Source organism: Brachyistius frenatus, unplaced genomic scaffold (assembly GCF_029030835.1).
Source record: "Brachyistius frenatus isolate BFR_SWC_R1_liver_20210118 unplaced genomic scaffold, ASM2903083v1 Contig_22, whole genome shotgun sequence".
In the NCBI taxonomy this organism is placed as follows: Eukaryota; Metazoa; Chordata; class Actinopteri; family Embiotocidae; genus Brachyistius; species Brachyistius frenatus.
Window position 1 is genome coordinate 4,761,622 of NW_027210621.1, and position 26,325 is coordinate 4,787,946.

Below are 26,325 nucleotides of genomic sequence, written 5' to 3' on the forward strand. Positions count from 1 at the left end.
CGATTTTTTTTTTAAATTTTTTTTTTTTTTTTTTAGGAAATAACAGTCGTTAAATTGACTTCAACACGACGTGGTAGAGTACCGACACGTTTATGAATGCGGTCCGGACGGGGCGGTCTCCATGCGGTAGCTGCGTAAGCCGTGAAAACGGGAGTTGAAGCTACAGGAAGAAAAACACGTTGCCTCCTTCGTCGGGTAGCAGCAGGTAACTGTCGCCCGGTCAGGAGACGCTAAACCGGCTTCAGCTCAAAGCCTTTCTGCCCTCGTTCTCAGGATGCCATGCCACAATCAGCAGCTCAACAATGTCAACAGCGGTCAAGAGCACCCGATGAAGCAAGTACGGTTTGCAAAAGCAGCAGCAGCAGCAGCAGCGCTGCAGTCCTGTCCAACTCTGAGCCTCAGCCCGTCAGCCAGGACGACCTGGGACCGCAGCTCAAGCTGCTTCCTCTCAACGACCAGATCCGTGAATTACAGACAATAATCAGAGACAAGTGAGTCTGACAACACCGTAAAAAAAAAAACACACCAAAAAAAAATCAAGTTATTTGTACCTCCAGTTCAAGACGAAACTCTAGGTGCTATTATGAAATATTTTAACTGTGTTTACAGTCTTTACAGGACAATATAATTAGTAGATAAATGTGATGGCCAAGAAGAAAATAATATATATTTAATTTGAATGAAATCACGTAAAGTCAAGGGACATTGGGTATTGAAGGGTTAAATTCAGTTTCTTAGTCGCTGACGTAATAATTTCAATGACACAATTTTACAACGACATCAAGAACAATATGATTTATAATTTTGTACTGGGACCAAAAGAATATCTGTGTGAACTAAAGATGCAACAATTAGTCATTTATTGTAGTGGCTGATTGACACAAAACTAATCCCCAATTATTTTGATAATCAATGGATTGTTTTAAGTATTTTTTTTTAATAAAAAAAATGCTCACATTTTAACTTCTTAAATTTGAACGTTTTCACGTTCCTGTTGTCCTCCATAATTATGAAGCGAATATTGTTTGGACAGAACGAGACCCGTCGGCCTGAACACTGGGCTCTGGGAAACACTGGTTAAAAACGTTTTGCCAGTTTTTGCCATTTTGATCAAGAAAATTATTGACAGACTAATCGTTAGTGAATATAACTGTTATTTGCAGCCCCATGTTACCCAATACCATCCAAAATAAGGGATAACCCCTATCAGCTCCACACAATCATGTTCAGATTTTAATCTGAAGGAGAAATAAGATCACCAGTAACCACCAATAACCACGTTTAATCTAATAAAGCTCATGTTTATATTTCCAGGACAACCAGCAGAGGAGATTTTGTGTTTTGTGCAGACCGACTGGTAAGATCATGATACACTTACCACATGCTGTAACTGTGTGTATGTGTACGTTTAAAATGCGTATCCCTTTTTTGCTCAATGACAGATCAGATTAGTAGTTGAAGAGGGCTTGAATCAGCTCCCCTATTCAGAGTGTACTGTGACCACACCAACAGGTGAGTCTCTCTCCAACAACAAAGAGAGTAAAAAAAAAAAAAAAAGGACTTGAGTTCCCATTCGTCACTGTTTTACCTCCAGCGTGATATATGATGGAGTGGGCTTGTTCAGAACTACGTTTGTGACTGCTGCTGCTTCATTCTCCCCTCAGGGTACAAGTATGACGGTGTCAAGTTTGAAAGAGGCAACTGTGGAGTCAGCATTATGAGGAGCGGTGAGTTAAAGCTGCTGTAGCATACCTACCAAATTAGAGTCTTTCCTGTCTAAGGACATGCAAACGATGTACTCATGCTGTACATACTGTTCTTCACTTATTCATCAGGTTATAATAACCTTTTGTTTAGGAGCACCCAGTTCTTTTCTCCCCGTAAAACTGAAAACAATGAATTCTCCAATAGATCCACATCATGTGAGGTGTTTGAGACGGATACCTTTCTGCACTGGTCTCTGAATGCATCTCAGTCAGCAGAACACGCACAGTTCACTTTGTATTCAGAGAAAATCTGAATTTATTGTCCTTGAATGACTATCAGGAATGTTGGTCATGTTGTCTACTTGCCAGTCAGATTTGCAAGAGTAAAATGAACAAATTCAGCCAATTTGATGATTTTTATGATGATGAGACACACATGGGCTCCTTTGTGTCTCATCAGGAGCGCGATAGTTGACACATATCACATGAAGTGCTATTGGAAATCCCCACTGATGGAGAAAACACCACCCCCAAAATACAAATTTAACCTTTTCGACCCTGTTCTGTTCTGTGTCCTCCCACAGGTGAGGCCATGGAGCAGGGTCTCCGCGATTGCTGCCGCTCCATCCGCATTGGCAAGATCCTCATCCAGAGTGATGAAGAGACACAGAAAGCCAAGGTCTACTATGCCAAGTTCCCCCCAGATGTGTATAGAAGAAAAGTGCTGCTCATGTACCCCATTCTTAGTAAGTAGCAGAGCCCAGTTTATCCTCCTAGTAACTCTAGTTTACCTCCTGCAGTGGCACATACATGTGAAGAGGTGTCCAAGTTTTGTGCAAATGCAAATCCAATTTTATGTATTTATTCATTTTGAGAAATCTCCCTTGAGTTGACCTTCACCACCAAGTCTGCATTACCACATCATACAGGCCCATTCACACTGCTCTGATAATTATAGCCCTCATGGGGGAAATTATACACTGCCTGGGAGATAGCCACCAGGCTGCTGAATAGCATAATAAGGGCCAACAAAAATAGTAGCTTAATAGCCCTTGTTTCCCAACCAAGCAGCATTTTTCTGTTCTCAGTTTTTTGAAAAAATGCCTTGGTGGCCGAGCTTGGTTGAAGGTATGTTGTACTGTGTCAGAATGATGGAACATATGGTTTCATTAAGGCATGCTAACAGGGGGAGAAATTAAAGCTTGTCAAGAGCCCAGACTCATGAGCAGATCAGTCATCGGGCAACTGTTCCCTTTTGAGACTCTTGCATAATGCAGCAGCTATATACATTTTATAAATGAAATTTTAAATGAACACATATTGTTTAATTTCTGTAAATGACATGACATTGTAAACAGGTGAACGTGAGGCAAACACGTAACCTTACATTTTCTGTATGTGTGCAGGTACGGGGAACACTGTGATTGAGGCGGTGAGGGTGCTGATCGAACACGGAGTCCAGCCCAAACACATCATCCTGCTCAGCCTCTTCTCCACACCTCACGGTAAACCAGCCAACTGCAGCTTACCACCCATTTACTTTTGTTTACCTAACAGATCAAACACTCAGTCCTGAATCTGCTGTCATTGTCTTCATATAACACGCTGCTGGTATATTACAAACACAAGGCTTTTCTACCACTAATGACGACTGGCTTTAGAAAATGGGGTTGCACTTGGTTAAAGCCCATTTTTAAGGGTTTAAATATAATATTGGAATTTATTGGTTAATTTGTGGTCATATAATCTAGTTTTCGCTCCATTACCTATTGGCCAGATTGCCATGACATTGAATATAAATACTGATGGTTTCCCAGAGAAGGATTTCTAATGATTTTAAACCCCTTAACCTTTTTTTTCTAGTGAATCTGTCAGGTGAAAGATTCCACTTAAACAAATGTGAAGGGCATGATACATTTACTACTCTGAAGTGGATAAAGTATTTTTAAAACACTTGCATTGCAGTGTTAAAATGTTTTTAATGTTATTATGTTAAAATGGCAGCAGAATCACCCCACTGTCTGTTACCAGTGTCTATAAAGCTGCTCTCAGTGTTGTTGTTTTTTTATAATGACAGTGTATCTATTGACAATGTTAAAAAATTTGATGGCCACAGCAGACCGTTGCTTTCATCAAAAAAAGCACTTAAAACCCACTGTGCACTACCGGCTCAGCACCAAACGACAGACGGATGAAGTAGCAACACCAGACTAGCTGCTAAACATAGTGGAGCAGAAAGAGAAATTTCCCTCAGGGGATAGTAGAGACAAAAAAACAGCTTCCAAATAAATGATGATGCTGTTCTGTAACAGCCGGTCGTGAAGGAAAGCCACCGCTTGGTAAAAGGTTTGCCATAACATCTTGTCAATATGACAGTATGTTGTGTTTAGAGCTGCAATGATCGGTCAATGAATCAACAAGTTGATTGACAGAAAAATAATGGTCAACTATTTTGATAATCAACTAATTAACCATTTTGAGTCATTTAAAAAAAAAAAAAAAAACATTCTCTGATTCCAGCTTCTTAAATGTGAATATTTTCAGGTTCCTTCAGTCCTCCACGATAATAAACTGAATATTGTTGGTCAGGACAAAACAAGACACTTTCGGCTTTGGAAAACACCGATCGACATTTTCACCAGTTTCTGACATTTTCAAGACCAAACAATTAATCCATTAATCAATAAATATCCAATAGATAAATCAATAATGAAAATCAATGAAAATAATCATTAGTTGCAGCCCCAGTTGTGTTCTCAAGTTTTTTTCTGAAGCCCGAGACTATCCGTGTCTTGTCACAACTCAGCTGTGCTTAGGCTCGCCACAGAGAGAGCAGCTGAGGCTGGCAGGAGTTCAGTCGTTCCTTCTGGACATTTGTCATCCAGTCATGAATTTCCTGGCAATCTTGCATCAGAAAATAATTTAGATAGTCAAGTTGCTGCGGCTGTGTTTACCGACTCCTAACAATCACGCCAAGGCATTAGGATGCCTTTAAAAACGTAACCTGATGTTTACGTCTCTTCCAGGAGCTAAATCTATAATCCAGGAGTTCCCCGATATAACCATCTTGACAACAGAGGTTCACCCGGTGGCTCCGACACATTTCGGACAGAGGTACTTCGGCACCGACTAAACTGAAGACAACCTGAGGAACATGATCTGCAAATTGCTTTGGGTATCTTTTTGCTATACTATGTCTTGTTTCTCATGTTCTCCTTGTTGTGCCAAACACTGCAACTTAATTACAAAGTTCTGATACCGATACAAAATTATAAAAATTTTGTATTTATTATGTTTTTGCGGTGTATGCTTATGCTGTTGAAAGAAAATGACTCGACCATATAAAGAGTTCAACTTGGATCATTTTATTTTGCATGTTACAACAACTGATGGATCAATAAAGAATTTATATTTGTTTACAGACAGAACAGCAAATGAAACTGGATTGGGATTTTTGGTAGTTCTCGGGTGATGAAAGAGGGAAGCGCCACAATCACATAATGCAAACAAACCGTTCAAAAGGGACCATATTACTCCAGCGATATTTAACTCTGGTCTGCCAACTGGGTGTAATTTCTCATCGTCTCATGCTATAAATGTCCTATTTGATAAAAACACATCGCTTCAATTAATGGATCAAAATATACAGACACTGCCAGCAGCAGGTGTGAATTAACTTAATAGACAGGGAAAAAAAGCAGAACATTATAACAATAAATAGACACGAGATGACATGAAACACTCGATCTTTCCTAACGTTTCTATACAAGCTTTCAAACACCAAATCGGATCTCGGATAAAAACATACAGATTTAATTGATAAATAAACGGAAGCCTTTCTCAGACAAGAGTAGCATTCAATTTGGCTTACCCAACATAGAAAAACAGATCTAATGAATCAATTTAAAGTGTCAAGCTCAAACGGCATCAAGGCTCGATAAAGTCTCAACATTTTACTCGTACTGATAAATAGGCAAACTCGATTACAGAAATGATTTTCAACTAAGAACGCCGGCTAAATACAACAAACAGTCTCGATGAGGAGGATCTGTTTCATTGGTATTAAAAAAATTTAAAATACGTAAACACGGGTAAAAGAAAAAAAAAATCAGAACATCATATTACAGAAGACCATTGCCCTGCACCAACCAGTGGATGAGGATCAGTCAAGTGTATACATGTACCGTTATATGAATACTTAAAAAGATCAAAGATGGAAACAGACATAGAAGCACCCATGTCCTCGCCTGTGCATGATTTTGTGCCGATGATAAAAGCTGCTTTCACTTCACTTGCATCATCCTGCATCCACACTTCAGTGTAATCTCACTAGGGATGGCTGATATGACGGAAAACAAGATCGTGATAATTGTTTAAAAAAAATGTCTATCACGGTATGTCTCATACGCTCTCCTCAGACTTAAAGTAATCATCTCAAAGATTTTCATTTAAATAAATGTCTGTCGCTATCTATCGCCGTATCAGGTAACCCCAATGATAATCGAGGCTGTGGCCCACGGATGACAGCCCTTCAATTAGCAGTATTGTGAAGTGAACGAGCTGGGTGTCTGTGGAGACACTTCTGGGGTATTGCGCAAGTGGCGCAATAGTTGTTCTGCCAGAGAGGGTAGGCGGAGCGAAACGACGCAACAGACTGGTTCTTCAAATCCCTCATCAACTGCCACCTGACTGACGCCACACAGGTGACTCTGTCCCAGAAAAGTTGGAAAAACACAGCTGCAGTTACTGCTTGTCGCCACAGGTGCCGCCAAAGAGGGCAAAACACATCTTTGAGACTAACTTTAAAAAAAATCAAACGGATAACTGCATTTTTTTTAAAAGCAGCAATGCAGCCAACAGCATTTAAGTCATGATATACAATATATTCAACACATGACTACTCTGAAAAATTATAAACATTATATTAAGTGTGCCATAATATTCAGGAGTTAAATGTAACTCAAGTTTAATCTATTTTGTTTGCATTGTTAATGCCATTGTAACTGCAACAGGGACGCTAACATAGTCTATAAAAGCATTATATGATAGGTTCTTCCATAAATATGTGCCTAAAATATTGGCACACTGTACTCACAAGCAGGAGGATACATTCTCAGGAGAAACTGATTCCCACAACAGAGGAATAGTTGCATTAATAAGGCGCAGATAAAGTCAGGTATTATTATATGCTAATGATCATTGAGAAAAATAAAGTTAAATCTTATGTTAAATATGCTGCAAACCCCAAAATGGTAAGAGCTCAAACAACTGACCCACTCCAAGAGACCTCTGGAGCGTTATGGGTGTGGGGTCGCTTTAGATACCACCCTGTGAAGGCCAAGCTCAGAGGTGCAACACTGTAAACTCAGCTCTGAAACAGAGGCATACAAAAATAGCACAGTGCCAGACAGAAGCTTCCTAATTCCCCAAGTATCAGTAACAAACCCACTGGGACCGGTGCCTTCAACACAATCAACAACTACAGGCAAATACAGTACATTTTCTGTGGTACATAACAGTTGCCTTTTTGTAAGTGAGGTAATGTTCGACTCTTTTTTTTTTCTTTTTTCTTCTTCTTCCAAATAACACTGATGCTATTGTTTATCCATCCAGACAGAGGAGAGGTGATGCTGCCGCTGGTCATCCAATCAGTTCCTTTTTTCATCATTATGTAAAACAGCAGGGGGAAATTGGCAATGACAGTCCAAATGCAGGTTTTAATCCACTCGTTTGGCCCCCTTCAGCATGTCCGAACATCCACATGATTTGGAATGCATTTACCTTGTGGTACAGTGTGTGTGTGATTTAGGTCCTCATATCCTGTACCAGTGTAAATTATTCCTCCATCTCTATGGTAACAGATGGATCTTGGTCTCCAACTGGAATGAGAGAAAAGACATTTCGGCATGCTAATGCATCATGTTTTTTTGTGGTTTTGTTGTAGCTGATGCAGGTCATGGTTAACGGTGTGTTTCATATGACCACCAGGTGGTGGCAGAATATTACGGTTGCAATCCAAACACAGCAGCAGTTACACAGGCCGAGACTGATGCCTCCAGGTCATTGAAACTGAACTAATGTTGTATAAATCTGTTGTGGTTTGATGTGATTGCTGTAGCAGAGAAAGTGCACAATAATAAGCCTTTTTAATCCAAAGCGGCAAAGTGTGTTCTTCCTCCAACTGCGTATGCTGAATGGGAGAGGGGGACTTTCATCAGGTATTGGTTTGTTTTGTTTAATGTTTTGATGCACAAAATTTTTTTGCAATATTTTCGGACAATTTTTGCGGATTGCCAGAACCGATATAAGCATTTATTGTTCCACCTAATTGCAGAGAACAATGAATCTCCTGCAGTGGAATTACCTTATTACTATGCCTACTGTTAATGTGATGGCCCATTGACAGATGCTTTTTATGATTTACACATTGACTGGGCAAAATAAGAACTCTACTTAAATCTATTAATTTGTTATGTAAAACATTGCCAATATTTATTTTCCATGTACCATTTTCTTTTCAAAATAACTGGCGGATCCTTCCTACTTAACCAGGCTTGGATGAGGCCCTCCCTGTAACAATCATTACAAACAGCAAATTTGCAATCCCTTTCAACCACTTAAAAAAGTGTTAATTAAATTTTTTTTTTAAATTTTTAAAAATCACACTGCAGACATATTGTTGCACCCTCTGTCACACTGCATGCACACCCTCACACCAGGGATATCGCCTCAAGCATATAGGCATCATTAAAGTGTCATTTTATCTTCCTGCTATATCACCAGAGATGTTTATTTCATACTGATTTCAATATGTAATTTGAATGCCTTTGCTGGCTAATACCAATAACGTGCAGATGTTTACGTGTATCCCTGGTTTGAATACAAACCTTCCAAGTCATGAAGTAGAACATTTATGAGTTTTGGGATGATGTATTGCATGCATGCATTGTATTGATGCGTTTCCAGGTCCCTGATGGTAATTTCGTCGGTCATAGAAATGAAATTACCTGCAACTGAAGCTTTCAGAAATATTTTGCTATCAACCAAGGCATTAAAACAAGTGAGTAGAATTGGGATTACTCTCAACCAATAAAAGACATAACTTTCAGAGGAATCCACCAAACACAGACAGCTTATAGGACACAGGCGCTCATGTATCTGTTCATTTGTGTGCAGAGGGTAAAACATTTTTTAGAGAGTAGAGTTTAAAGTCAGCAGCTGCCTGCATGAATTTGGCTCTGATTTTATTTTGTTTGGCATTTACAGCCTTACCACAGGAAACTGCAAAGCAATTTGCAAGGTGAAAATTACCTCCCAATACACAGTAATTACCCACATAAAAGATTTTGGGTAAAGAACTACACACATTTTGTTTTTGAAGATGCTTTCAATGGACTGTTTTCACACCATGAGAGACAATAATTCCAGAAGGAAAAAGTTTGGATTTCTTATGCCATAAATCTTATCTACAGGAGTTTACAGCCAAGAACCACACTTCTTAGGTCCTATATATTTTGGTGAAACGCCACAACTCTCTTTAGACTCTGATAATGAGACATATTGACCCAGTTTATCGGGTGATCTTTATCACAACACAAAGATTCGTCTAATTTAACTTGAATGTCAAATATATTTTAGTTGTAAGATTGAAAAACCTTTGTGTTCTGGATACTAAAGACAGTGTGTGTAAGTATAAATAAGATAAAAATTGAATTAAACTCACCCAAGCTTCCTTCCTCAGACCCATCATCTGACTCATCCCACATGTCCTCATTCGCCAATAAGGGGTTCTGGGATTCAGAACTCCGATCCTTCAAGGGAAAGTAGTGGCCGTTCCCTTGGCTGACAGATACGACATACAAAAGGAGAGTCAAGACTATGACCAAAAGGTCCAACCATTGAGCCAACTCAACATTTTATTTATTAGCTCCAACACTTCTACCTGTAAAATCACAACTTCATATTGTCTATCCAATCAACTATCCCTTATGTTTTGAATATTCAGTTTACTATTTTAATTATCAAATACTGCAATTTATTTTTTTTACCTTGGCTCTGTAATTTTATTGTCTGTCTGTTGCAAATAAAAAAAAATTATAGGACAACAACTCAAGTGTACAGGTTCACAATTGCCATCCGTTAATTATGCATCTAACCTGCTGTCTCCTGAAAGTAAACTCACCTTGTAAAGACAGGGATGAACCACAGTCTCCTGTCCTCTCCAAATACCTGCTGCAGGTTTCTGCGTATACCGACATTAAAGCCATTTCTGTCTGGTCCACTGACAAAAGCTGGAGCCGAGAAGGCCTCTGGGAAAGGAAAAAGACCTGTATGTAAGAACATGTCTTCACGCTTCACTTCTCCATGCCTATTTCTGTAAACAACCTGAATTCATGACCCAAAGAAAGACCAAATAGATCCTCCATTTATGACATTAGTGGTAAATATAGGGAATCTAAGAAGTTTTCCGATAAATATGTAAACCCTCACCTAAGGTGGACCTGTTCTTGGCCACCAACCAACAGTGGTAGCCAAAGAGGAACATGAGACTGACGAAGAACATGAGTGCCACAAACATGAGGAAGAGGACATGGAACTTTGCGGGCCCATTTGGCAAATCCCCCTGAAAGAGAGAAACAGGAGAACTAGAAACTTGAGAAAAAAAACAGGTGGCTTTAAAAAGCCATAACCAAAGACAGTAGGCCCTGTTCTCTGTTGTTTTGAAAAAGGAAATAGTGACTGAAACTCACATTATCAAATGTTTAACATGACACTCACCACCCAGAACTTGAGGAAATACTGAAACACTGTTGCTGCGATGAATACGCAGTACAACATCGAGTAGGAGAGGAAAAGAAGGAAAAACTTGTAGTTGGAATAACCAACACAGTTATTCACCCTAAAAGAGAAAGAAACTCTGGGGTCAGAAAAAAAATGATAACAGGAGTTCATTAACATTGACATGTAGGCTAACTTACAACTTACCAGGGACAGTGATGGTCCATCTTCAAGACACACCTATAAAAGGAAAACAAAGTTGTTGTTTTTCTCCATTATTTAGAGAGTATGGCAGCTATGTTAAAGCATTAAATACCTTAATACTATTCCTCAAATCATAAAACTTCCAACTTTTATTACAGCCTTCTTAACATGTTCTCTGGCTACCTGCCGATTCCTTTTGCTAATCCACAGCACTGATTGATCATCAAGATATCGTTTCTAGGAGATAGCAGGCCAACAAAGCAACATCCTCTAATTATCGCCAACAAATATCTCCTTGCCTACGGCGACCTCTCTAGATGAATGGATTGGGGAGGAAAGGCTGGCTTACGTTTCACAAACCGAGCAGTGGTGACAGCGGTCGGGCTTCAGTACCTGGCAGCGGTCGCAGAACCTGATAGCTGGAGACAAGAGGATGACCAGTTGAGGGAACGACATTCGAGCTGAGCGTGCCCTTCACATCCTTCCTGCAGCCTAGAACTTATTCTCAGCAATCAGCACTAATGAAAGAGATACATGGGCCGATTGCGCTGGACGGCGACGCTCGAGATCGCACACGAAGCTGCCATTGCCCTAACCTACTTGCTCTCACCACACACAGATTATGTGCGAGATGACGGACGGCGGCTATCGTACCTGCCTCGTGGGTTTGACATGCGTGTGACAGGAAAACTTACCTCCGGACTGAGCGCGGGTGAAAATGGGCAGTTTCTTTGCGATATCAACCAGGATTTGTTTCTGAGCATCTGGCCTCTCCTCCATCTCGTATCTTTGCTTGTCTGAGTAGGAAAGCTGAAACTAAAACACACCAGATTTGTTTTTGTTTTTCCAAACAACAGATATGAATATATGATACAAAAAAAAAACACACAAAAAAAGAATATTGTTTTATATTCAGGCTTTCATCTTCCAGCGCTTAGGCTACCTTCTTGCAAGGTGTCGCAGCAGGGGTAAATATGGACTTCCAGTAAGTCCAGGAGAACATCACAAAGCACACATGAAATACCAGTAGATATGCCACTGCAAGCACAAAATATACAAAATAATATCACAACAATGATATACAAAACAACCGTGACATGAACTTAGCAAAAAAAAAATAAAAAAAAATTAAATTAGAGGGTAATTTACCTTTTTCCATTGTATTGGTGAGTGTAACTGTTAAAACAAGAACATGGCATTAAAAAAAAACACAAGCTGGATGCCAGAAACAGGAAACAATGGAGCGACTGGTTTCTACTAACACGTCCAATAGAGGAACATTATTTACACGACGAGCCAGATTGTCAGGTTGGAGGTTTAGCAGGGAGCAACAACGGTGCAATAGTTACATGAAACCGGAGTTAATGCTGACAATATCAAATTAAAAATCATGTTCACCAAATAAAAGCCTACACCCGAAACCACTTCCGCCTAGTTTGCTAGCTCCTGCTCGGTCTATCACGATATTTGTTGTCAACACCGCTGTGCGGTAATCAGTGGTGAAACGCTGCAAATCACAACAAACCAAGCCAGCTGGTCATACTTACAGACACACAGCTCAAAGACGTAGGCGTAGTACGACCACAGCACGACGGCGGTAATAATAAGAACAGGTATCCAGGAGAAAACCCTTTGACAGCATCTCAAACCTCTGGAGAGAGCCATATTCCATCTGCCTTCCGCGCTCCTCTGCGCTCGACTACCATTCCTGGGATTTATGCATCCGTGACATCGGGGAGCGATTCGCTGCACTGTAGTGCCCAGACCCGTGTTTTTAGTCTTTTATTTATTTATTTTACATCGGTAACGAACTCGTTACTTTTACTGCTTGAATATGATTTATAATCTTATAAAATAAGCTAATAGGTGCTGCGTCACAGGTTAATGGCAAATTCCTGTGAACCCGTCACAGGTAGGTTTTGTTTATAGACACTGTACACTGGCAATACATTTATTAAGAATTAAAAAAAAAAAAAAACAGTACAGTTTAACCTTACATCATCTTTTCTGGATTTCATTAAAAATGTATTTGAAATGTACAAAAAAAAACGCATTGTAATTCATATAACAAAAAGAAGATCATCAATAGGCAAAATTAGCTCTTCTGGTTGACATGACACTCGGAAAAGTGTAAAAAACACAATTTAATGATGGAAGAATTCTATGGGATCAAAATAGGGGCACAAAGATGTTGTGCTCGTGACATGATGTTCACAAATAATTTCACAGTCCGCACTTTTATTTCACGATTCCTTGTGCACCTAAAAAAAAAAAAAAAAGCATGCTTGTATCTTAATGTGTAAGCTTGTAAAAGAAAACTCTTCTCACAAATTTTAATCTGTGAATGTGTGAAACTGTTTTGTAGCTGCAAACATTTTTTGTGCACACAGATATAATTTACACATGTGCAAAATGTTCTGATTGGCCAGACAGCGGGCACCGTGCTGATTGGCTGGACAGCTCCGGCGTAAAAACGGAGTCCAAATTCGTCCGCGTTGTTGTAGCTCCTGTCTGTAACTTCAGTGTCATACTTGAAGGTGGAAAAAGTATGTGTCCGTAACTTCAGGGTCACACACAAAAATAGGAAATGTGTGTGTCCCTCTTCAAGACTTTGTACAGGCACAAAAACATTTTGCACGTGTAAATGATATTTGTGTGCACAAAATTTGTTTGCACATAGACAAACGTGTTTACAGCTGCAAAACGTTTTCACACATTCACAGGTTTGAATTTGTGAGAAAAGTTATCTATTGCATTCAGATACAAGCATGCAATTTGTTTTTACGTGCAGACGAAACGTGAAATACAAGTGCAGACTGTGAAATTATTTGTGAACATCATTTCACAAGCACAAAATCTTTATGACCCTCATTTGATCCCATAGAATTACATTGTATTTGCTTTGGTTTCAAGGCACCTTCATTGTGTCTGTTGTCCAAAAAAAAAAGAAAAAGGTAAATTTTTCAAGAAGCAATCAAAGCAAAGGTCTTAACAAGCGAAAGCACAAAGTACCAAGCTTCACAAGACAAAAGTCACGACAAAAAGATAATTGCAATGTACTAATCTACATTCTGTATGGTGGTGCCATCACGTAGTGTTTAACTTTTCCCTTCAGCAGACAAATTCCACCTTGGAAGTTTATTCTACGCCATGGCACCCGCACACCGAAAAGGCACTTCACCCACCATCTCCAACAGATTTGGGACTGAGAAAAACTGAGGATGAGCAGGACTGAGGAGGACTGTTTCAACATTTTTGCCTTTATTAGAAAGTGAAGAGTCGAGAGCTGGCAAGAAATGAGGGGAAAGAGATGTGGGATGACAAGCAGCAGGTCCCCCGCTGGACCTCACCTGAGGAATCATTAACATGAAACACTATTTTTTTCCAATTAAGAGTTTTTGTTTATTGCTGTAAGCTTAATTCGTTTGGCACACAACAGCTGTAGTTTTGTCAAAATAACTGCAGGCCACACACATGCAAACAAGAAATCACCTAATTGTTTTTGTGACCTCCCAAGAGCAAAACTGCATCAGCATTGTTTGAAGGTAAGCGGTGAATGCTGCTGTAGTTGATTAGCTTTTAACATAAAGAATAGTGTTCACCCTCTCCACAAAACAACGCGCAGTCAATTACATCATCCCGAGCTGTTTCTCATTAATGTAATAATTTTGTACTTTTTTTTATATAATTGTGTGTGTGTGTGTGTGTGTGTGTGTGTGTGTGTGTGTGTGTGTGTGTGTGTGTGTGTGTGTGTGTGTGTGTGTGTGTGTGTGTGTGTGTGTGATGGTAAAATGATGTCATACAATGAAGCCACCTGAAACACAATGGGAGTAAATCCTGGTCTTTACTGTTATCCGTTTTCTGTGTGTTAACGTTTTTCACGTGTGACTTGAAGTCTTTTCTCATCGTGTCAAATTGATATACAATAAAGTAAAGCTAAACTTTAACAAAGAGACAGCACTAAAGGCATGTAAAATGGTAGGAATAAGCAGCAGCAAAGATGAATTATAAAATGCTTTCGGTTTTTCCTTCCACATAATGTTGGAAGACAGAATATGCCCAAGCATATTGTACTGGAGAGAAATGCATGGCAGACTAGTTCAGCTTGTACTAGCTGCTTCAGCTCCTCTTTTTTCCTCAGTGAGAGGCCATTTGGTCAGAGAGTGGATCTCTGCCCAACACTATGATGCGGAAGTTGTAGGTGTTTAATGCATCTGCTCGTCACAGATGAGGTAAAACAGATTGTGCCTCCATGGTGTCCGGTTCAGCCCCATGACCACCAACCTTTTCACTACTTTGTTTATCCTGTTGGTCCGTCCTGTGGTGACCCTGATCTCCCTTTACGGCAGCGCTAATGATGATCAAGGAACAATTGATGGCTGTTCCACTGAAAAGCCTGTGACGCATTAAGAAACACAGTTTGTTGTGTTTTCTTGTGTTCAATGCCTGTGTCTTATCATTTTATTTGAGGAACAGGAGTGTGGTGTCTCCAGCTGCTCCCTCTGGAAGGTGTCTTGCCCTGTTGAAAACTTACTCGCAGCATCTCAATTGTACTTTTACCGATGATTCTTCTTTCACTATATTAAATACTTTTCTTGCAATCTTGCAATCACCTCAAAATACAAGGGAAATGTATACAGATTTATGAATGCAGTTGTGAGAGTGAATAGGACAGTGGGTAAGACTGCTCTGGATCCAGACAAACTGCTTTTGCGTACATTTTATTCCCCTGATGGCTTGTTACGCTACTTTTAAAGACATGGACATTTTTTTTTTTTTTTTTTAATGTTTTCAAAAGATTTAGACATTTTGTAACCAAAATCAACACCACGTGCACTTTGCGGGAGTGCCCAATAGGAGGCAATGTGAGACTGTTTTAAAACCAACGTAGCCTTGCTGCTACAGACGCAATCTGAGCAGCTCCCAGCACACCGTTTACTGATTGCACTTTACAGAATCTCACATTTGTATGAAGTCAAATGTTAGTTTAATGTGAACTCATTAAAGCTGCGTACATCCTGCTTTGCAACTTTTGATATCCGCATCAAAGGAGATCGAGTCCCTATAATGAAGGAGTGTGAACATCAAGGTATCCAATTATACTAGTAATTAGACTTGTTTGAACGTAGACTTGTGTTTTTGTGGCTCAGTCATCTTTGTGAAATAAAAAAAGAGAGAAAGAGCGAGAGAGAAAGCCCTGCAGAAATACACTGAGGTTATGCCGGGAAGAACAAGTTCATTGATGTTACTATAAGCACTGATCTCTGTTTATGAGTGTGCGACTCTTATCTTTAATATACCCCCTCCCCTTCCTCCTCCTTCATCCCTACAGAGAGATGCTGCTTTAACCACATACTCCTTTTGTTCTCAAGATTTATGACATGTCGTCATTCTCTTACGTGGCCGCCCGGCACAATGCGTAACAACCAGTGTAATTTTCTCCCCATTACTGAATGCTGTGAAACTTTTCATCGTGTCATGGGACCCCAGGGTTAGTGGGGCATTTAAGCGTGGACTTTAAACAGCCCAGCAGGACTGTTGATCGCAGGGCTGCGTAGAGTGGCTTTGTGTGCTTCACAGTACCACCTGCTTTCCCTCCTTTTACGTAATGCAGACTCCCTCTCTGCAGGGCCTTGTGGGACAGGGGTGTGAGGTGAGCTGCACCCACCACTGACCTCCACTCTTCCATCACACATGTTCTCCCTTCTCCTTTCTTGAGGCCTACTCCTTTTCGCTAATATCTACTCCCACTTCAACACATCCGTCCTTCGCTGGCTCTCCATCCAACTCCTGCTCCCTCCGCCACCCCGCCTTCCTCTCTCTTCAGGCAACAGTGTCGGCAGCCGGGTGATGACAGCTCCTCTCTCATTCAACCGCTCACTGGAGGCAGGGAGCGGCCATCCATCCATCAGCACGGCAGCAAACCCCTCCACTACAAAGTCATTGTGACTAGCAAAATAGTAACGGCCTTTTAATCAAAACATTTACCCCTGTGTAAAACTAAAACACAAACAGCTCATATCAGCAGGTCGAGGCAGACTCCTCGTCTCGGAGATGTGTGCGAGCAGATCGTGTTGGAAGTGCATTCCTTGCCGCCCTGGTGGTAGTCTACATAAACAGACAGTAGGGGCTGGACGACAGTCCGTTTTTGGGGAGAAGTCGTGCGTGGCTGCAGAAAAGTGTGAAAGGACCACGGATTACAATGAGCCACCATGCCGGCCTGTTAACCGGCGAGAGGAGCACAATGGCCGACACAATCCGGTGTTATTCGAGTCTGCTCTTGAGCTGCTGCTCGCTGTTATGCCTTGAAGATGAAGTGGCACTTAGAGTGTGCATTTCATTTGACCCCGGAGACTCTCATGTCATGCAGTTGAGCTCCGCAGTCACGGCTGATTCAGGGAATGCTGATGATGCTAAGCACTTGGGAGGGTGATTCATTTGGGAGGTGTGTGTTTCCATGTGTGTGTGTGTGTGTGTGTGTGTGTGTGTGTGTGTGTGTGTGTGTGTGTGTGTGTGTGTGTGTGTGTGTGTGTGTGTGTGTGTGTGTGTTTGGGAGCAGCAGGGCTTGTGCATGTGCGTGTATGAGGAAGAGGAATGGTGGTGGTGTTTGCCTTGTCTGTTTGCAGACTTTATGTCTGCCTCTGTTTTTTTGCAACACCACAGGATGATGCAGTACGGAGTTTGATAGGATTTCCATTTCATTCCCTGCATGCTTGTGCGTCTGGACGGGGGAATTCATCCTGCGTGCATCCGCTTGAAGCCAATGTGGAGCACATATTGGAAAGTCTGCATTCATCTCAACATATTGTCATTGGTGTGCGTCCAGGTGATCAAAGAGTAGCTGTTTTGAGCTGCCCGCATTTAGACAAAAGGTATGTGTGCAAAAATCAGACATGAGCACAGGAGTAATTAGAGAGACAGACCAGTGCAAGAAAACAGCTATGACTTCACAGAACATGGTCACGCACGTCATTTGCAATTTAGCTTAACACAACGCAGAAAAGGACTTAATTCATTCTAACGCTAACCTATTAACACCAATGCACTGCAGTGAGAAATGTCTAAAAACTTGTTTTGATGAATTATGCATGTATGAATTAGTCAGGTTGGAATCAAGGAGAATAATGCATGTCACTTCTGCATTTTTACATCATACAGCCAAATGTTCGGACTCTGAGGACGACTGCAGAGCGTCAAGGCCTGGTTCTCACCCCACTGATGGACACAGTGGACTTCAGACGTCTGGAAAGCGGTTGAGCTGGTGTGACATCACCAAACGGCACTCCGCGGAGCAGGAGAAGCCCTGAAACGAGACTATATTTCTGCCTAGCCTCTGCTCATATTCACTCTTAACAGCAGAACAAACAATGACAGGGCAGGGAGGAATTGCAGACACCTCACCCAGCATGTGTGAAAATAAATCTGCTCAAGGGTGGAGACCTGTGTGTCTTCAACAATCATGGAAATTTCAGTGGCCACGCCACGAAGGAGGACTACATCTGTTTTAATAAAAGCATTTCATTACACAGAGTGCCTGTCATGCGCTCGTGGGCAAATTCTGTGTTTCCTTGAAGACTGTTCATTGCCTTGATGGCAAAAGGACTTATACTGAAAATGTATTTCATCGGTATCATTGTTCTTGATCTCTGTGCTTGTCATCAGACAGATTAATTGCCTTTTTCCAGGTGATCAAGTAACACATCGTGTTTAACCACACGATAATATTTGGGGAAGAACATCAAAGGGGAATTGTAGCAGCTTTGTCGCTTTCAAGAGCCTTTATGAAAGCTGAAACACTGTCTGTCTCCGTCTGAACTACACCACATCTTCGCCACTGAAAATGCCTCATGGAAAGTCTGATTGGGAGATAACCCTTTTCTCCTCAGAGATAGTGAGAACAAAAGGCAATCCTCTTACATAGGCTCGTTTTCATCACTTCAGGTTGACTTCCCATGAATACAATTGATTGTAGCAATATGTGTTATTTGGCCGAGTGAAAAGAAAGTGGTTGTTAAGTGCCACCGGTGAGATACAAACAGAGAGAAGACAGAGTAGTGCACTGGACACAGAGGGCAGCTGGAAAGTCTATCATCTCTCAGGGTTAGATGCTGATTGCTTTGTATTGTATGCTCGCCTCCAGTGTCCCCCAAGGGTGCTTATATTGTGACAGTGGAGTCTTTCCATGAAACACAGTCACAACACACACAATACCATGTACAAGGAAAATGTACTGATGGGCACCCCATCCCCCCACCCCCCTGATGTTTTGTACTGGTTGTGTCAAACTCTGAGCAACCAGTAGAACTAGAACACAAATATGTGAGCGCTCTTTTTTTCCCCACACTGCCTCAGAAAACAGATTACTCACTGATGGTGCAGCGGGGAATAGACTGAGGTAGACAGTGGAAGGCCTCATTGGGTTCTGATGATCCAGTCCTACTGACGCAACTACGTCAGGTTCACATGGGACCAAATCAGTCTTCCTTCACCATTGGTGTCCGTCAGTCAGCCTCATAAATAAACACTGCTCTGCCTGTATACACACACAGAATGACCTCTATAAATCAGTCAGTCGCTCTCAGGATTAATGATATGGAACTATTTGAGCATACTTAAACTTTAAAGACTTCTTGCCATCTGTATGAAAGGCAGTAAAGAAAAATCCTGGTGGCACTTCGCAATAATCAAAAATGGTATTTATTTCTTTTTTTACCTATCCTACAATTGGGTCCCCTGTTTCCCCGTGTTGCAGAGTTTGCACTCACCTGAGGCCCTGGTTTGCAAGAGGACAGAGTTGAACTCGAGTATCAGCAGTCCAGATGTGCACAACTCTATCAGAGCCAGATCATGCAAAGAACTGAGCTCTGACAGAGCAGTAATGTGGCATAAAGAAAACCTGGGTGACAACAGCTCATCTGTCTCCTGCAACAGCAGTGTGCAGTAATTTATGAGCACCCCATCTGAACCATACACAAATGAATGCTTTCCAAGATTACAGGCTCATAAATATTCTGATGAAGACCTTGAGTGAAGAGGTGACCCCATCTATGAATTTACATTTCAAAAGTTGCAAAAGCCCTTTAATGGCCTCTTCTTTTCTCTCTACTCTGAAAATTTGAATTTGGGTTTGACTGTTTTACCAGCCCTGCATGGAAAGGGTCTGGAGTTATCATCCTGTAGGATATTCCAGAGCAGGTACTTAAGGGAATCTGTTTCCATGCTCCAATTTAACACACAGGGGCAGAGAGGCAGACTGGGGGATAAATAGAACGGAGAGATGAATGTGGGAGGGAGAGCGATGGAGAAAAGGACTCGATGGCTGAGGAGTAGCAGACAGCAGGGTAAACAAAGCAAAGGTAAAGGAGATTAGGAAGATACATGAATGTGGGGGTGCTGACAAAGAAAGATCCAGGTACAAGGAGAAAATCAAAAGCATATGGAGGTGGAAAGGGGCTTATTGATTCAGTAATGCAGTCAAGAGCTCCCAGCACAGTGAGAAGGCAGCCAAAGGTGGCACAGTTACCAAGTTGTAAACGACATTAAGTAATCTCAACCTTTGCGTTTAAAGCCTCCTCATGTAGGCACTAACGTATTTCATGCTCCGGGTTACCAAAACAAACGGGGTGACCGTGTTGTGTTCTGTTTTGTGAGGAATGTAACAGATGCAGTCTGGAGCCGCGGGGGGTTTGGTTAGTAGTCATAGCACATGTTGTTGACCTTGTCTGCACCCCCAAGAAACCTGGACCGGTCGCTGTATCTGATATGTACATGCCTTTGAAGTGCAGACAGACAGACAGACAGGCGAGCACACAAACAGGGCACATGTGCCATTTCAAGTCGCTGCCTGTGCCAGCAGGAACACTTCATTAGCTGACGTTGCGTTTAAAAATAGAAAATAATACATAAACCATGTGTCTTGCAAGTTGTTACTCATATTGCAAAGAAATTTCCTCCCAGTTTGTACAATGCTGCCTCGCGCTTCGGGGAACATACTGTGTCATCAGTTGGGAAGACAGAAATTTACACCAACCAAAACTTGAATGTTGCCAAAATAAACTTATTGTTTCATTTGGTGTAGCTTCTGAATTTTGGGACTTTTTTTGCTGAAAAAGAAAAAAAGAGTACTTTTTTATAGTGTAGGGGCAGATGGTTAGGTTTAGTACGAGACCGTTCTCCAGACATCCATGGTGGAAATCCAGCCATGCTAAATGCTAATATCAGCAGCTGACATGGTCACATATAACAATGCTACCATAAGCTGGTATAATATTTACGATGTTTACAGTGGACATCTGGACCAGCTGGTGGTATTTCATGAAAAACCATGGAAACACGAAAGTCATTAAGATTGATCCTCTGGGCACCATGAATGTCTGAATACAATTTAATGGAAATCTATCCAAAAGTCATTGAGATATTTCAGCCCAGACAAAGTAGTAAAACAAAGAACAGATAGATATCTATGGATGCAATTAATCTAATAATATTGTGAATGAAGACCTTGTCTCTAATTCACCTAGAATTTCCAAGAAAAACCTATCAATGAATGTGAAATTTATAGTGACAGTTTGTCACAAAGAGCAAAGACTTTTTTTTTTTGGTCAAAGCACCTTTTATCAGTAGGGAAAAGCTGGTTTCATTGAAGGTCTTTCCACTGATGTATTTCATTTTAAACGCTCCATCTTTCCACTGGCAGTGTCATGTAAACCCTGGCAGCTGACTTTGTCTCCCCTGCTTTGGATCCAGTGTTACAGTGCCACTGCTGTCAGGAGCCACCGGCCAGACCGACAGCTGCCTGGAGAGGGATTCTCGTGAGTCCAAACAGAACCTTAGTCGGGGTCCTTTGGGTCTCGGCATGACTGCAAATCCTCATCCAGTCTCTGATGACCAAAATATTCCCATTGCGCACGGATACATTTACTTCCACAGACCGGAGACTATACCTATACAGTCGCCCCAAACGCTTACTACGGCATGCCATTCCAAAGACTATTATAAACTTGACAACATAAGTAATTACTGTCAAAAGAGTGCAAACACAAATTCTTCTTAATGTGTGTGATTCATTGATGGGAAACAGCAACCGAACAAGTAGAAACATGTTTCTCTTGGATTGTCATGTTAATATTAATATTAGGAGCAACTCTTGTACGTCTGGCTTGGATTTAATTCAGGCTAGTAAGAATGGCACTACTGCTGCTTCTCTTCAGTTAATCTTCACTTGGTTTTTGTCATTAGTTATTGCGTTAGAGAGTTCCTGATGTGAAATACCAGCAGATGTGCAAACTCCGAGCTGCAGGAGTTGCGTGAATGTAAAATCGTACTGCCAGTGGATGTTATTGCCCTGCAGCCAGAGATATGCATTGTATGTACGGCAGTGTTTCTGTCTCCATGACAACAAATTCAACTTGCCCACATGTCATCAGGTGGCTGATAATGGACACATCTTGTGGTGATGATGTCACTACCTCTATACAAAGGAGAGCTCCAGCATTAAATAGAGTGTGGAAGAGACTTCTCATTCGCAAAAGATCTCTGTGTTGAGTTAGGGATTAGGGGGGAATTAGAGTGCCAGTGTCACCTCCAAATAGTTCCCCCATCTTTTAAAGTCACATAAAACGTTAAATCTATGCACTTGGACAGCAACGAGAACTTTGTTACATTGTATTTTCCATTTGGTTTCAATAGCCAAGAAAAATATGGCATAACCAGCAGTGCTACATCAAAGTCAGGGTTTGCAAAGGGAGGAGAGGGAAAGAGAAAGCGACAGAGAGGGAGGAGGGGTGCAGTTCATACAGCTCCTGTGTACCTGGCAAGTAACAGGCATGCACTGCCTCAGTGCACCAGTGCTGAGGCTCGTTGCTGGGATGGCAGCTGAACTATTTTTACACTTGACACTTCTCCCTGCAGTCCCTCAAAGCATTAGCATAACAAACTTTCCACCTGTGGCAGTTCTCTAGTAGTTCCATTTGGTTAAGCAGGGTCTTTATGCCTGTTTTGCTGGTGAATAGGTGGCCATTGGATGGGACAGTCACTACGGTCTGCCGCTACGGTCTGCCTTTCTGGTCTCCAGGGCTCTCATTAAGCCCAACCCCTTGTTAAAGTGCCTTTCATGTTACCTGGCTCACAGCAGTGCTCAGTGGATCTTTCATGTTTATGAGTCTTGCTTTTTCTCACACCAAGGTCACAGTTTAATACAAGGCCTGGCACTTACTACACCCAATCTGATTGTTGTCAGACTATTGAAGAGGCGGTTATCACACGTTTATCCCAAATATATGGGCTAGTAGGAGCCTACTAAACTTACTTGCGACCTCTGGTGGCCATACTAATTATCATTGGAGCAAAGGAGGAAGTCAGGTGAGGTAATATGAAGAGTTTACAAAGCCCCCATAGACAACCAGGTTGGATGGACCAAACACAGTCTTCTCATCCAGGAGGCCACTGTTCGTGATGAGTTTGTGTCCGATACGACAGGAAGTTTCAATGTGGCCTTATTTAAAGTTACGCACTAAGTTAACTTGTGTTGTGTTTTTAGTTACATGATGTTTTCCTAAGCCTTACTAAGAAGTTTTGGTGGCCAAACCTATCCAAACTACAGCTGTCACAATATTATATCATATTATATTATAGTTGTTTTTGTCGTTGTTGTTGTTGCGACCATGACGAAGGTCCGGTACGCCTGTCATTGGTAATGTCTAACAGTCAAATACGTTGTTGACAACGGCCTCCTGAACCTACTGGTAGTTTTAATGTAGGATTGAGCACATCAGGTGCTTATTCAAAATTGATATTAAAGCTGCTAAAAATGATATTCTTATATTTACAATGGATCACATGACCCTCTTGTACGTTAAAGGACATCACCACAGAGATTTATCGCCCAAACTCTGCAGTTTTCCTCAGATCTATGGAGCGTTTTAGCATCTTTCAGCCTATTGTTTTGTTTCGTCTGCCCCGTGACTGTTACTGTTTATGTTCAATCTCACCTACTGTAGAAAGCAGCTGCAATGGGCAGCGTTATTCAACAAAAAACACACACCGTTCTGGCCAGAACCAGACAGACAAAGTGTGCAACCAGCAGGTGAACATCCATCTCAGCAGTTGGTTGACAGCAAAAACAATGCTACCAAACCATGGTCAGAATATTAGACAGACGTTCAACATAAAAATGCTAAAAGGAAAGTTAGAAACGCAACTCCACATAAATGCTTATGTTGCTCTTTATATACTGAGTGTTTAAATGGACAGCTGTCTGCGAACATGTCACTAAACAAAGTTAATAGGTGATAATTTTAGCGGTTGTTTCTGCCTCCCCAGAGTGGCAAAAAAAAAGTTTAAATGTGGGTTTAAGTAAGGTATTACTTGTAGTAACTGAGTGTCACCTCTTAAAACGGCCTGGCTGTCAAAAAAACGACAGAAAAAGAAAGAACACAGCTGTCGAGACAGCCTTGCTCACAGGAAGGATTACGCCTGTTTTGATTCTGATAGACACTCATATTCTCGCCCTTCAAAGCCAGCTCTTCTGCTGTGTCTAAAGCAGCACACACATACACACAGTACATATTATACAGAGCAGAAATAGTATCTTACACCCCTGGGTTATGTAAGTCCTCTTACTGACGCCCTGAGCGTTGCAGTTGCATCTGCAGGTGTGAGTTGTACCACCCACTGCAACCTTGACAAATAGTGATGAGACTGTTATTTAGTTCTTTTAGGAGGTGACATTATTTTCTGTGAACTCTGCCGCACACTCTACTATGAACTCCAGTGTTTGGTCGTGCTGAGGACAGATGGGGTCATAGCACCGGCCAGATAATCCCCATCCCTGACGTCTGTGTTCAGCCTCTAATAGAAAACAGACACCATTAATAGCAGATTCCTGTCTGTGATTAATGATATTGATTCAGTTTTCCAAGCCAGTGTTTTTGTCTTTCTCTCCTTCTGAAATATTTCATCTGTGTTGCCATGGCCAATTAGCCTGATTGCTCTGCAGTGGCATCAAAGCCGGCTGGGAGAACAGGCCTGATGGGTCCAGGGCTGAGTGTTCGACATGCACAAGGACTGGAAACAAGCCTGATGTCTCTTATTAGGACCTTTCTCACATAATCAAACAAGACTCAGGGAAAATGTCAGCTATTTCAGCTATGCTTTTACACCATCTTACATAAATGGTTACAAGGACTAAAATCTACCCTAAATAGCCACCAGGGGGGTGAGATAGGTGAGAGCTGCCTGATCCAGAGACATAGAGGTGCAGAGGTGGTGGGATGAGAGGACTGTTAATACAGGTGCTCTCACAAATCACCTTTTGTTATGCAAATGCATAGGCACTGTGTTTGATTGGGAGACATTATCACTGGAGAGATTAAAGAGGAAAGTGGAAATCTTTCCATAATTAAATCATTTATGAGGAAATGTCATTCAAAAAGCAAACAACAGGGGATTTACAGATGCAGCATTAAAAGGACAAGTGGAAACAATCAGAACTGAACCAGGAAAAGACTAGCCAGAGAATCAAAAACACCTACAGCTGTCTTCTTCCCTCAACCTTCACATTGTGCTTAGCCACTGGACCGGCGGTACCTTAGGACACCTGATACAGGTACACCCTCTCTTCCATGCATCATTTTCCTATTCCATTCGGTTCAAAATGCGTCAGCGACACAAATGTTATAAAAACAATATTCCATGAGCTGAGAAGTCACAGAATGATTTGACATTTGATTATAACCCTGACCATGATAAATGATTTAATGATCATAAAGATTCTGCACTTTTCCTCTACAAATACCAAATCTAACTTGTAGAAGTATGAATACATGGAAATAGATGGCCTGTCATAACTAAATAATACTGAGGCACCACCTTAGTTTTTTTTCTTGTAGTTTGTTTGGCTTCTGCATTCAGGCCTTTTGGTGCTGATCAAAGGGATCTATCATGATTGTAAAAATCATCTTTAATTTTTATGATTATCCCTGGAAAATAGCACGGGAATGTCACCTCAGGCAACAGATGTAAAAACACAGTTTACAGTGAATTACAGAGAGATTCATCTGGCACTGACAGGTTTAATCAGCAATGTGTGAAATCATTAGGAAAGGGCTTGAATGTAATGGACATTAATGTATATGTAAAAGTCCCACACTATAGATTCAAAGGAGTCAGAACATTAGCCCTAGTCATCAAAATATAGTGAACTGTTGCAAACACATCAGCTTTTATGTCAGTGTTTTGTTTACAGTTGTTATGGCAGATTTATCTTGTAATAGTGGTACCAGTGGTGGATGATTCAGTTGCATAAAGGTTATCAGTTCCCGCAATCAGGGAGTTACTTTTATTGTCTGTCCCTCACTTCATCACAACAGTGACATATTAAGCATATAAAATGCTGTGAATCATTTTCCACTTACTTTCATTGTCAACATATTTGTTATATATTACAGAAAAACAGTCATGCTCTAAGAAGGCCTTCTTTTGATCAATTATCTTTCTCACCCCCACTAAGATGTTGTTTACTGTCCTTACAATTATATTATTGTGATACCATTGTGAGATCATAATAACATTAACATTTGTAACACAGAAGACATGTGTGATGGTCCGTATTAATGTACTGATACTGGATGTGTGCTTT

General features: G+C 41.1%; 2 protein-coding genes across 2 annotated transcripts; one reads left to right on the forward strand and one right to left on the reverse strand.

The window, feature by feature from the left end:
- Positions 1-28: 28 nt before the first annotated feature.
- On the forward strand, positions 29-4,957 carry uprt (uracil phosphoribosyltransferase (FUR1) homolog (S. cerevisiae)). The gene is given in 8 exon segments (XM_069697037.1): positions 29-349; positions 352-491; positions 1,315-1,357; positions 1,443-1,512; positions 1,665-1,727; positions 2,291-2,452; positions 3,113-3,211; positions 4,733-4,957. Coding segments are annotated over 8 exon segments (759 nt in total). The 5' UTR covers positions 29-274; the 3' UTR covers positions 4,840-4,957.
- A 93-nt stretch (positions 4,958-5,050) lies between these two features.
- Positions 5,051-12,407, reverse strand: zdhhc15b (zinc finger DHHC-type palmitoyltransferase 15b). The gene is made up of 11 exons (XM_069697038.1): positions 12,236-12,407; positions 11,838-11,864; positions 11,632-11,726; positions 11,384-11,504; positions 11,038-11,107; positions 10,692-10,724; positions 10,485-10,605; positions 10,197-10,329; positions 9,889-10,015; positions 9,430-9,548; positions 5,051-7,585 (listed from the first exon to the last, which is right to left on the reverse strand). Exons 1-11 carry the CDS (start codon positions 12,351-12,353, stop codon positions 7,542-7,544), a joined length of 1,008 nt encoding a protein of 335 aa, XP_069553139.1. The 5' UTR covers positions 12,354-12,407; the 3' UTR covers positions 5,051-7,541.
- Positions 12,408-26,325: the final 13,918 nt, after the last annotated feature.

Coding starts and splice junctions, on each gene's coding strand:
- zdhhc15b (XM_069697038.1), bottom strand. CDS start 12,353: ATGGCTCTCTCCAGAGGTTTGAGATGCTGTCAAAGGGTTTTCTCCTGG. Junction 10,606..10,691: donor ATGGACCATCACTGTCCCTG/GTAAGTTGTAAG, acceptor TTTCTCTTTTAG/GGTGAATAACTGTGTTGGTT. Junction 10,016..10,196: donor CAAGAACAGGTCCACCTTAG/GTGAGGGTTTAC, acceptor TTCCTTTCCCAG/AGGCCTTCTCGGCTCCAGCT.